The 13,908-nt window shown below is 37.7% G+C and overlaps 1 protein-coding gene across 3 annotated transcripts in view; it reads left to right on the forward strand.

The window, feature by feature from the left end:
- The window catches only part of GPC6 (glypican 6), a 1,180,914-nt gene that overhangs the window by 287,793 nt on the left and 879,213 nt on the right, over positions 1 to 13,908 (forward strand). For all 3 annotated transcript variants that reach the window (XM_079136560.1, XM_079136561.1, XM_079136562.1), the window contains exon 2: positions 4,910 to 5,068. In XM_079136560.1, coding sequence (XP_078992686.1) covers positions 4,910 to 5,068 — 159 coding nt within the window. The remainder of the gene's footprint in view (positions 1 to 4,909; positions 5,069 to 13,908) is intronic.

Below are 13,908 nucleotides of genomic sequence, written 5' to 3' on the forward strand. Positions count from 1 at the left end.
ACTTTTCCTAATCTTCCAAGCATTCGGAATCATTAGGACGTTTGGGCAAATTAAAAGGGCCTCAGATGAGCAGGAGAGAGGAGCTGTACCTTGATATGTCAGCAGCAGCCCTCCCACCCCAATGCATCCAAAATGACCCACAGCAGAGACACGTGCTTGCTGAAATAGCAGCCTCTTCTGAAGGAGTGATCACACCCAGTGAAGCCAGCTCAGACTTTTCAATGCGAAATTGCTGAAGATGCTGCCATTGGCCCGACATCTTTCCCTCTCAGAAAGTTTTCGCAAGTTCGTTCCATAGAGCTTAGAGATATTAAGACATGCAATGCGACTGTTGATGGCATGATACCGATAAACCTTAAAGCCCCTTTGCTTTGAAGCGAGTATATACCTTCCAAGAGATGGATAAGAGCTTTTGAATTTAACAGTTATGTATGACAACATTTTGAGGATACTGAAAACTCCCTTGTAAGAACCACACCTTGAGTTGTTCACCTAAATTTTTGAAAAGAATTAAGAGAGCATATATGTGCAGGCAATTATTCTTTGTTGGCTTCAAATAGTTATTAATTTCAGTGATAATGAGACACTAGGAGAGTTTTTTTTTTCTGAAGAAATTGATACTTTTTATCGAGTCATTTTCTGTGTTTTCAAAAGTGGGGTTTTGTCTGATTGCTTTTTATTAGAATTTTCCAATAGCTTTTTATTATTAACATTCAACATCATTATAAGTGAACATTTCTCAATCATTACTTAGCTCTATTTCATGTTTTGGTCTACAAAATTAGAATGTCAGCTGTATTTAATATTTTTGAGGCACTATCCTAAACCTTTTCCCTGCTTTGTCCCATAACCTGTTATCATTAGTTCAATTTTTACAGGAGAGCAATTGGATGTTAAGCAACTCACTCTTAATACCCATAGCTCGTAAATAGAAAGGTCAGATCATATGACTCTCTGATTTTAACACTCTCATTAGTGTACTTAATACTGATGTTACTTGTCATACTAGGAAGATTAAAATAAAGAACTTAAATATTTAGAAGTAGGCCTATTGTGTCATTAAAATACTCAATATAATAAAAAGTAAAGTACGAAATAATCTTCAAAAGTGAGTAACAGTTTAATAATGAGTGAAGGAAGAAACAAGAGTGTGGATTTGTAAGTGATAGCTTCTTGCTGAATGACAGATGTTCTGTACTTTCTGGGCAGATACTTGCAGTTAAAGAATACCCAGCCTATAGAGACATGACTGGGATTTAGATGAAAAAAAGTTAGAACAGCTGTGCACCTGGTTCACTTGTAAGCTGACAGAGTAATCCTGGTATCTAGATGTTTAAGTTTCTCTTCTAAATAGTCAGGGTCTAGAAAGGGGAGAATATGCTCAAATCCATGTCATTCTGCTCTCTAGATTAGACCTATCTGTTTGGCAGATAATAGCCCAAAGCCTCATTCCATAGCTAGTAGGGGTCAACAGTCTCACATCTCTGGCCACATCCAGTGGATCTTTAGTATCAACAACTTGGCAGCGTGCTCCTTTTTGAACTGTCTTAAACCATTTTCTAAATCCCCTTCCTCCATTCCCTACTCTATTATACACTCATAAAATGTCCATTTCTCAAGATTTAGCACATCAGGACTGTGTCTGCTTCTAAATTATTACAGTTGAGCTGGAATTTTTGCAGAAAAACTGAGCAAAGTATTTTTGTTGTTGTTCTGAAGAAGCATTTCTATTTGGGATATTTGTGGAAGAAGCCCCATGGATCTACATTCATGAGATTGTCTTACCAAGAATACCCGTATTTTATGTCAAGTAGAAGGAAGACATGTATTCATAGTGAGACAGCTTTACACCAAAATTTTCTCATGTGATGTTCATGTGTGTTTGTGTGTGTGTGAGTGCATGTGTAAGAGGTATTAGATCATGCAAAATTTGTAAGTGGCTGCCTTACTAATTCAATGCAATAATTTATTGTTCACAGAAATGGAAATGATTTCAAGAAATCAACCCATCTCTTTTTCTTTTTATTGGGACCTGATAGAAGAAAACTAGAGACAGAGATTGGCAAGCATAGAGAGAGGAAGTGCAGACTTAGGGAAGCGATTTCATTTGAGGACACTGATTCACATAGTGGCCATGTGCCCCAGTTCATGAATGATGCTAAGTTAAAATCAATTTTGGTTCCTGCAATTCTTGAATTGTTCACATCACCAGGCAAAGAAACAAGGAGGGCTTCCTCTATGCTCTTAAGAAAGAAGGAATTAACTAAGATCCATGGAAAAACACTGACGAAAGTTGAGTTGGAAGAACTAAGAAAATCACCTGCTGTCTAGGTGATGGTGCACAAATCCAGAATTGGGTGTTCCACTGAAGAAAGTATGCTTGCTTTGAAAATAGTGAAAATATTCTCACTTCATATACTGCCCTTTGACTACCCTACCATGAAGGGCACCTCCACTGAATACCCTAGTTTCAAAATACTTAAAGATATGAAGGAAAACTAGAATATGATCTGATCTTCATTACAGTATTATTTTTTAATGGAAGAAATTCATGAATGACAAAATCATTAGAACACTGACCGATTTTGTTTTGTCCTTATCAATTATGCTTAACAGTGTAGAAAAGCAAATTAGTGATTCAGGGACCATTTGTTTTTGAAAAAGTCACCCCTTCCAGGTGCCTTACGCTCTAGAGCTAGTCTTCTTGGTAGGATATAGGTATCAAAATCTCTTTGGGGAGAATTTCACAATCTCTTACTTTTGGTATTAACAAAGCCTTTGGGTCAAAGATGACAAGAACATAGTGGTGAACAAGTTTGGGTATCACTCATGGGAGGTGCCACAATCCAACATGGGGAACAATGTACTGTCTCAGTCAGAGGCTCTTAGCATGAGTCTATATAGGATGTGGGTTTGACTTGGGTAATTTGGGGGAGGGTCCAACGAACTAAGGGTTTTCCCTGGATTGAGTGCTGTCAAAAAGTGGAGATAATGTCACAATAGGTAATTTTATAATGAGGAATCTCAAAAAATCCCAACAAAATAATTGGAAACTAGTACAAGGATAAATTTGCAAATAAATACCATTTGGTCATTTTGGCTAAGAGAGGAGGTATTTGGCACCTTTGTATGGCATGGTGGCTTTGTTTTCTCTGCTTAGAGGAGATTATGCAGTGACCTTGCTGGGTCTCATTTTATTGTGGCCTTGGAATAATCTTGTCTGGGACTAGTGTTTCATGAGATTGTCTGTGTGGTGGGAGAATGTCAGTACCAGACTGGCTTCTGAATGTCATGGGCAGCTTGTATTTCTTTCTTCATATTTACCCCCTGCCCTCCTCTCTAGCAAAACTGTAGTGACTACTCTTTTTCACAACATACTTCCAAGGTTTTTTTGAAAATTATTTTAATCATACAGTAAAATTAATAATAATATTATAGACATTTCCTGTCTCTCAAGTAGCTTAAGACGTAAAAGATTTTAGTTATAAGTATTTGAACCTTTCTCTTGCACCTGAATCCTTGCTGGGAAAGAACTTTGACCTGACTTTGGTGATTACCATTCTCAAGAATGATATATGTCCTTTCCTTTTAAAAATAAATACGCGATTTTTATGGTCTTTCTTATGAATTATATGAAATCTACTTTTAATAGATATTTAATAAAGATAATTTTTCTTTAAACAATCTTTAAACAAATAGCACGTTTTATCTTTAGGTTTTTAAAGTTGGAGTTTAGTACCAAACTAGAAGAGCCACTAGGCATCCTGTATTTCACAGAAAGTTATGACTTTCTTTCTTTCTTTTTTTTTTTTTTTTTTTTTTTTTAACAGTATTGGGTGTTGAACCTAGGGCCTCGTGCATGCTGGGCACTCCTTTATATATGCCGTTAAATGTTATAAATAAATTTTAATCATAGCATCAAATATCTGTTGATTTTTATTAAAGATCATCATTAAAGACCATTTAAAGAAAGTGATCTTTAATTGTTCATTTGGTTTTCTGTAGCCTAGTGACATTAATCTCAGGGGTCATTTTTATTTTATTTAGCAGGACATTGAGTGGGGTTTTTCTTTGCTCCTGGGGCCTTGATAAGATAAACATTTTTGACACAAACTGAGCTACATCAATCAGAAACTCACATTTTGTGCAACAACAGACCATTTTAATTTCATAAAGCAAAAGATTGGCTTCTACTTGCAAATAACAATAAAGAAAGTAATATTGTCAAAAGAAGTAGCCTGACAGATCAAGAGATAAATCGGCTGCATTAAATATTTCATTCTCTTTTATTCTACATTTCCATATGACATAAGCACTAATTAAACCCCTCTGTGGCTTCCTCCTTCCAGAACATTTTCTCTCTGACAAGAAATGTCAACTGAAGAATGTGTGGCACAGGAGACCTGCCATTAAAAACACTGTCAATTTCACCTGGTGAAGAGCTCATTTGTTCCCACAGTCCGAATGGCAGAGGGAACAGGAAGCTCTTACCACAGGCTCTTGCCCATTGTTGTGATGGGGCCCAATGTCTTTGCCTTGTTGAGATTTCCAAAAACAAACACCCTTAAGACTGACTTGTCTCGTCATCCTGTGTTGCCTGGTACATTTCGAATAAAGGCAGGGAAAAAAAAAAATGTTGCTTTGAGGGTTTTAATACACCTTTGCTTACATGATGGGGTCGAGGGCTGGGCAGAGAAGAACTCCCAGGTTCATCTGAAGTCCTTCAGGTGTGTTTGGAATATTAAGTGTGTAGATATGCTGAGGCCCAGGGAGAGCTCATGCCCATGGCTAGGGGGTAGCAGGGTGAGGTACCCCAGGATTTGAGTTAAGTGTTAGACAAGGGAAACCTGCAGAATCTACCCCAAAGCCTTACCATTCCATACTCATGTTTGGATGCTTTTCATTGCAGGGGAGCACTTAAGAATCTGTCCTCAGGAATATACATGCTGCACCACAGAAATGGAAGACAAGCTGAGCCAACAGAGCAAACTAGAATTTGAGAACCTCGTGGAAGAGACCAGCCATTTTGTGCGGACCACTTTTGTGTCAAGGCACAAGAAGTTTGATGGTAGGTGAAACCGTCCGGCTTCACTTTAGTTTTTCACAGAGAAACAGTGTGCTTTTCTATGAGAATTGTGCTGTTCTACGAAAAACGTTTTTTGAAGGAGATTTTCATTCCCTCTTAAACATTTATAGTATTGTCTATTTTTAGGAAAAGCATGAACTTTCTTGACAGTGTGTTATTTTTACAGTAAAATCTTGGAAAAATCTGAGTTAACCAAAAGCCATTTTGCATTTGTGCTTTGCCTATAAAATTTATTCTGAAAGATTTAGCTCAACTTTTCATTATTAGGGTGATTCTAATTCAGGTTTTGTCACTGTGGCTTGTCTTCATCTTTCATGTGGGGATTTTCATTTTTAAAAAAATTGTGTCACTTAAGATTACTTGAGATATAACATCACTTTTAAGAAGACAGACTTGTCTTAGCTGCCAATGACACAGACTCCTTTGTTTTAGAGTTTGCCATTGTGATAATGTAACATATCTTACATGGTGGTCATGACACATTCTGCATAGGATTTAGACCTTCCTTCTCTTTTCTGATTATAAGCAAATCAACTTCATTTTCTGTTCCATTGGTTACATAAACATTTTTGCATTAGAAAGCACAAAGACCAAAAGCAATTATTACTGAATTTCAGCACTGAATTTTCTCATCAGAGCCTCAGAGAAGTATTCAAATGCAATCTAATTAATAATGATGACAATCTGTTAATAATGATGACAATAAGGTTAAATATTTTTGGATGGTAGTTTTTTAGTGCTCACAGAAGTGAATGTACCTTACTTGATTCCTTGTAAACCAGACTTGAAAACTGTGGCAAGCCTGCCTTGTCCCCCTCGGACATGTCACATTGCCCTAGGGCAGAAGAGCTGCTACTCATTTTCTTTATCCTGTTCAGTTAATGCACAGCAGAGCCTGCTTGGAAAAGCTTACCAAAATTTTTCTTTTTCTTTTCTGTGTCATAGGACAAAAGTTCTTCTCATTGCTGCTTTAAACTATTATTGTAACACTGATTTCTTTCAAATTAACCCTTCAAGTTATAAAAGAGTAGTTCACCTGTGTTTTTGGTCCTCGTGATGATGTGACATTTTCCATGTACATGTCTGGTATGTCCTCTTTTCTGCAAGTGTGTTTCAACATCTTCACATTCCTTTTTTGTCTCTTAGTCTGTGGATAAATTTATCTGGGGATATACATGAAAATCATTTCTTATTTAGTGGCCATGCAATGCTGGTTGTTCCCTTGAATACAACTGGGGAGTAGAAAAAGGGTTGCCCTTGACTGACGGATTACAAATCTAGTGGCATTCAGGGACTCTGTGTGTGGGGGATGACAATCTATCATTTCAAACTGAGGCAAATTGAGACGTCTAGTTATTTGTTACAGAAGCGGGTAAAGTGATCTGCTGCTGCTGATTTTTATCTATTTCATTGGAAAACATAGTGCCTTCACAAAACTCTGCTCTTAGTGATGCTGAAATAAATCAAGGGCAGTATTCACAGTTGATCATACATTTCTTTTAATAAAAATATTAAATGTTAAGTAGCTTTATGGGAGCTTTTTTGTTTGATAAGTAAAGCTATTCACATACTGAACCACATACTTCTGGTATTATCATATGAGTAGCTTTTAATATTTTGTGTTCTACAAAACTTAATCCAAGATCTACTTTTTCTTTGTTTTATTAAAGAAGTGCATGTGCCCCCACTTCTCTCTCTCTCTCTCTCTCTCTCTCTCTCTACAGGTGTGTTTTAAATTGTTCCAATGTACTTAGGGGTGTCATGTCATGTCAATCAGTTTGACAGACCTTAATTTTTCTCAGATTTAGATCTGACATGGGTGATGAATTCTTTAGCAACAGTTGCATTAGGCTGCCATGAGGGAGAAGTTAAGATTTTTTTTTCCTGGGAAAAATATCACCCGCACTTTACAAAAACAATTTAAACATGACCCTGTTGAGTCATATCTTGAAAAGCTCATTGTTAACAATATTATCATCATTGTCACATCAATTTTAAAAGACACCATTATATTTCCTGCCTTTTTTTTTTTTTTTCTGGTCCTAGGAATAGAACCCAGGACCTTATACATCTCCAGCCCCTCCATTGGCCTTTTACAAAAACACTTCCTCCTGGCATTTGTTGATGAATATCAGTTCTCACGAGTACAGACTATCTAGGATCATTTGTAGAATGTTACCTCTGAGTTTTATTTTCTCACATGAAACCAATGGTACTTTGAAGGACTTTGGATTTCTTTTCAGTATCTTCTACAGTGAGTCATTTTACATTATAACAAGAGTTTCTTAATCCAGAATGTTCTGTTTGAGGTTCTGTCTCTGATCCCACTTTCTCAGAGGTGTAGATTTGTCATTTGTATTTTGTGGGATCTAAGTTATTATGAGGAAAAAAAAAAACTGCTTAATTAAAACCATGGAGGCAATGACTTTCCTTCCTACTTTTATTAAGTACAGCAACAATTTCAACTGCTCTGATATGTGTGAGCCAGCCAGTTCAGAGAGGCTGAATCTAATCACTGTGATAATTAGTCTCTGGTTGTTGCTTTCCTTATTATATTACAATGTCTTGATTCCATTTAACTTTTTGTTTTCTGGCAATCATGATCCCATTTTAAATTCTGAGATTCTCATATGCTTACCATAAAACCACATTCTATTCATGGTCATATTCTTTCCTAGCTTTTAATTAATATTTTCGGTAAGATTTATTATAAGATTTATTTAGAAGTTAACACTGCTTACAATTGCAAATATTTTTTGGATGGTGGGACTCTAAACCTGAATTCCTAGGAACTCTTCCTCAACTTCTCTAAAATCGCCAATTTGCTTTACTGTCCATTGACACTAAGATTTTCAGCTGATGGACAAGGAATTGGAAAAGTATACAGTGCCACTTGTAGAAATTTTATTCTTCAGTAGAGAATTTTCTTATAACTGGATATGTTTTTCCCCTCCAATGAAGATAAAATTGAAATGTCATCAAGGGTATTTATAAAATAGAGGTTTATGTTCTTGGCACTGGTGCTTCTCCCAATGTCCCATGGGATTTTGTTTGTTTGTTTATTTATTTTTCTCCTTTCCCTGAGCAAATCCCCACCAGGGCTTCCATCAGTCACCCCTGCAAGCCCCTCCCCCTTTTGTCTGGGGGCAACTACAGAGTTCCCTCAGAATTATCCAGGGGTATTCTCAATATGCTCTGTAGCCAAACCCATTTTTTGTTTTGCTCCCCAGGGGGTAGAGTCCTGGATGAAAAGCCTGCCCATGCTGAACACCTTAAGTACCCAGAAGTCCAAAAGCAGATTAACAATTAAAATGCAGACCAAAGGGAAAGTCATCTTGGGCACCCACTCTTTAACATGGATTTTGTGTTCAGGGACCTGTCAAACTGGCACTTCTGTCTAAACACGTATGACTTTTATGCTCCTAATTGCTTTGTTAGGATCCTGGTGAAGGGAGGACTGCTATTCTGCTAGAGATAGTTCCTCAGTCTTCAAGATGCTCACCCTATTTATCAGGGGTAGATTATAAGGTAGTGTCACACAAATATGAAGTGACAGAGTCAGGGTCCTGCCCCAGGTCCAGCACAGGAGGACCCTTGCTCTTAGCCACCTCTACCCCGTAATCTCGCCTGTGCTTTCTAGCCCTCCAAAGGGGCTGACAGTTCATGGTCAACCAGCCAGCCATCTATCTCCCCCGCCTGTCCTGTCCTAGTTATTGTGGGGAGGAAGTGGAAATGACCGTCAGAGAAAAGTGGAAGGACATGTTTTTAATCCTTAAAAAAGAAAATTGCTCACCTAAATATAGCCCAAGCCCCTAAGGAGCCTGTAGCCTGGAGAGAGAATGACTTGCCAATTTCCACCAAGAACGAGGAAGCCAAGAGCGTAACCTGATACATACATCTGTCTTTTAAATAGTAGTGTTATAGGAAATCAATGTTTGGTTGAAATTCTAACTCAACTTTTATTTCGGGTGGACATTGGCGAAAAACGATTAATATTTCTTTAACAAGGCATTAGTGATATTGGCGGGTAAAGAATCTGGCCACATTTGGGAAAAATTGGAAACAGTGTTCATTTGGAAGCTGGGCCTAAATTACAGGGGAATGCACAAAATGTTATTGAATCAATGAAGGCCCATTGTTTATTCTCCATATCTCACAAGACATAGTGTTTTCCATCTTGATTTAGATGCTAACGCTCTGTTCCCTAAGAATGTCTGTGGAATATGGATTATTTGCTCGAATGGATGTTTTATTTTGGTTATTTTCTTTTCCTTTGGATTGATTTGAGTGGAAATTTATTCACATTGAGAGCTCTATATGAGGCTTTGTATTTAGTATGTTCTTCTTCATCTTATTATTTTTCTTTTCTTCCTGGTTTTTATTTATGTGTTTTAATGATATACATTTGTCCAGAGATTTTGGCAGCAAGTACATTTTTAAAAGCAAAATAAAAAAACGAACAGTAATTTCCATCTTCATGAAGAACTTATTCTGTTGTAGCACCTTCGAATACCCATTGCACTGAATGCGGAAATAATTTATATACAGAAGCATAATATTTTTATGCTGCAAATCTTGTGTTTTCTTTTTAAATATCATTTCTCATCTGTATATTGTAGAGATGACAATAATGTAATGACTTCTTTAAAATATAGCCTAATTTTCTCAGAGAATGCACTTATATGAGGAGAAAAAAAAGAAAACCCTAAGTACTTTACATATGGTGTTAGAATCCTCCAAATTTCCTGTCACATGGGTGCTATTTTGTGTACATGTGGGCACACTGTGTGTTTCAATTTGAAAACCTGTTTTTCAGAACCCCATAGGTAGAAGGGACTTGGCTAATTGTTAGTAGATTAAAGTGACTAAGCAAGACTAATTATGATCTTGACATCTTAAGGGGTTTATATTTTGGGGGAGACATAAATATAAGACAAACACTAAAGAAGTCAGAATTGACTGCATGCTAAAGAAGAAGTTCATTGGAAACAGAGGAGGTAGTAAGAATTCTGTTTAGAGAAATCACAGGTTTTTTGAAGAGCTGGCTGCCCCTAAAGAATGTGTCAACATTGTGATCATTTTTGAAGTGGTATGAGGAGACAGGCTCCAGGGATTTTGTATGCAGGTCCACAGAGCCCTTAGGACATGTTATTAGCATAATTGATATCGATTTGCCTTCAATGTTATTAATATATTGATATTTCTCATATACCTATTATGTAAATATTTTGCAAAGACTTTTTATTCCTTGTTTCTGTCTGCCATTGTTTTGTAACAAACCAACCACAATTTTAGGGCATAAGTCAGAAGCACAGTTCTTCTTTAATACATCTTTGGTTTGGCTGTCCTAAGCTGTGCTCATCTTAACTTGACTCTAAATGACAGATTTGGTTTGGTTCACTCTAGAGGTCTCCCACTCTTTTGGAGTAGCATTCTATCTTGGTCACATTCTTCTCTTGGTATAACTTGCAGACTCTCAAGCCAGACGGGTGGGGGCAGGATGCCCCTTAAGGCCTAGAGAATTGATGTTCTTTCTTCCCAGTTTTCACAGACCAAACCAAATCTTAGGGTCCTTCTCCATATTAGTGGGGAAGGAGATTATGCTACTTCACAGGGGTGGAGATGCAGGAGAGGGTACATATTTCCACGTTCTAATATACTGTAGTTCTCACCTGATCTCCTTTTGCTACTTACAATGTTTTCCTCAATACTGATACCACTGTTTACCAGTGACGATTTCTGCTCCTTCTAATGTTGAAGATTGAACACTAGAGAAGCAGCCAAGGCAAGCATATTAAGCAGGTTTTATTTAAAGGTAATAATACAGACTTCTCCCGGCAGGAAGAAGGGGCCATGGCTGATGTTCTAAAGTCCCAAGAAGTGAGCGCACCCTACATCTTTTATAGGTTAAGGTCTCTTTTGTTCTCCAGTTCTCTCCCCCCTTATCTCTCCTTCCTGCCTACATGACTAGGCCTCGTTTTGCATTAAGTGAAAAGCCATGGGCAGGGGGAGGGCCAGGGTGATTCAGGCAGGTAAGGGCCCAGGGGGCATTAATTAGCAGCTCCTTGTTTGCAGTCCTTGATAAAGGCAGGTAAATTTGGTAATCAATGGGCTCCAGAGATCCTTGACATTCCATTCTCCCAGGGGCAGTCTTCAACTTCCAGAGGCAGATGGCTTCATGGCTTCATTTCCTGGAAATTGACCGGATTCCCTATTTCTACACTAACTACCTGTTCTCAATTCTGGCTTCATTACCTTCACTTTGTTTTGTTTTTGTTTTTGTTTTTTTAAATGGGTTTCTCCAGAAATTCCAGAGCAATAAGTATTTTCTAAATAAAATGCAGTTAGGCAGTCACAGCTATTATACTACTTCCTCTCTTATCCTAACACAGTGATTCATACAGACATAACCACACACACATACAGGAGTGCACATGTGCAAACACACACACACACACGCATATCATACTTCCATGATGTCATTGTAAGAATTAATAGACATAGTGGTGCCATGTCTTGTGCTATTGGTTCCCTTCATCATTGTACAGAATAGCAGGCTAACTATATTTTGTGAGGTTCCAATGTTAATCATGGTAGGAAGCAATAAAGTGAATGCCCAAGCTTCTGGCGCAGTGACAGGCATTTTGTGTGAAAGAAAGTCTTCTTGAAACCAGAATATGCCGAGGTGAGTTTTAGAAATTAGAGAAATAGTCTCACTGGCACTGGAAAGTAATATGCCAATTTTCCCAAAAGTTTGGCCTTCCAAAATGAAAATCAGCTAACCAGGGACTTGGATTTTTGATGGAAGTAGTGGATGAGTTTATAAATCACAGATGCCTTGTTTGCACAGCACTGAGGGAGATGATCCATCCTAACTGGGCCCTTTGAATGCAGTGCATGAAGAACCCAGATCTCTGTACAAGTGGAATCTCTCCTCCCTCCCTCCCTCCTTCCTTCCTTCCTTCCTTCCTTCCTTCCTTCCTTCCTTCCTTCCTTCCTTCCTTCCTTCCTTCTTTCCTCCCTCCCTCCCTCCCTTCCTTCCTTCCTTCCTCTCTCCCTCCCTCCCTTTTTTGTATCCCCCCCTTAGACTTTAGCTCCTCTCTCAAACCTAAGGATGTACACTGCTAATCAACTGCTCCATGGCTTCTGTGATACATTACCAATCTTTTTCTAATTCTCAGACCCCTACCACACACCTCAAAGTAACTTAAAATACGTTATGCTCCTGGTGTAGTTGAAATATTATCATCTTATTATCACCAATTCCCTTGCATGGTGGCTTTGCTGAGCAGCTGTTTCACAGACAAGCCAATTTCTTTTAAGTATTGCTCTATCAGACTCTGAAACCAGACCTACCAGAAGGGTTCTTGGTCATGAATGTTAATGAGCAGACAAGTATCTGTGCTCTGACAGAGGCTCACTAATCCTTTGAGTAAGTATGGGTGAATTACAGGAGAAATTTTATTGAAGTTAAATTGATCTGCCACTGAAGAGAAAAAACTGATTTTCTTATTTTAATGAAAATCAAGAAAAATATTTAATGGGGGCATAAATTAGGACTCCCTGGAAACACTTTTGTCTTTCCACCTGAGAACACAGTCTCTCAGTGTTGACTGGTCCAACTACGTAGTGTATGTGACACTAGGGAACTCATGGTCTCCAGTTAGAGCTTCACAGCAGTGGAAAATAGAGAAGTCACTCCCTCTGACTGGTTTTGGTATCATGGGATATTGATCTTCCTTAGCAATCAGGAATAGGAATAAAAATGGTTATTCTCTCTTCCACTGAGAAAATACAGAATTTCCTTTTTACAAACAAAAAAAATGGTAAAGCCACCAAAAAAAAAAAAAATCTTTTTCATACTTCTAAGACTCTAAGATTCAGAAGAAAATTCATGTGACTCAAAACCAAGGCCTAATTAAGTCCTGGAGATGGGCAGGTGGGAACAGGATGGGACGAAAGACAGTTATTGTTGAAATTGATTGAGTCCGTAGGATGTATTGGATTATTTTTGTTATTGTATAGTTATTTGGAATATCCATAATAAAAGATTTTTTTTAAAAAGAGTGGACATGCACATGATAGAAGATTTCAAGTTGTGAATTCATGGTAGATGCACAACTGCATCAACTAGTATTGCTCCTTTCTTTTCTTGTCTGTTCCATAGTAAATTACACTGGGTATACCATTTCCAAATTGCGAAGGTGAATGCAACAATCAGATCAAAACTACTTAGCTTCTGCTTCCACCCAGTATGCTATTGTTGTTTTCCTGGGTGTGGCATCTATAATTTATTCCTGTGAACTCATTAAAATAGCTTTAGATTGCCCTATTGTGTGATTCAAAGTGTTAAACTCTTGTTTACAAGATATGTGGACACAAAGATAAACAAAATATTTGGTATGGTTTGGAACCTGAATGACTTCAAAGGTTCATGTGTAAAAAACACACTTCCCATGGTGGTACTATTGAGAAGTAGTGAAACCTTTACAAGGTGGGACCCAGGTGGAGATCTTTAAGTCACTGAAGGTGTATCTTGGATGGAAATTGCAAGACTCTAGCCCCTTCCTAGAAGTTCTCTATTTTTCTTCCTGGCTCTGTGTTAAACTTTTCACTCTGTGATATGCTCCCACCATGATGTGCTACCTGTCAGGAGCCCAGAACTACAGGACTATTGATCATGAACTGGAATTCCAAAATTGGGAGGCATAATAAAGCTTTTCTCTTTATAAGTCAATCAATTCAGGTATTTTGTTACATTGACAGAAAATTGACTAACATTATATTCAAACACAAATGTCAAGATTCAAAAGACCATGTAA

This window comes from Sciurus vulgaris (genome assembly GCF_902686455.1).
Source record: "Sciurus vulgaris genome assembly, chromosome: 4".
NCBI lineage: Eukaryota > Metazoa > Chordata > Mammalia > Rodentia > Sciuridae > Sciurus > Sciurus vulgaris.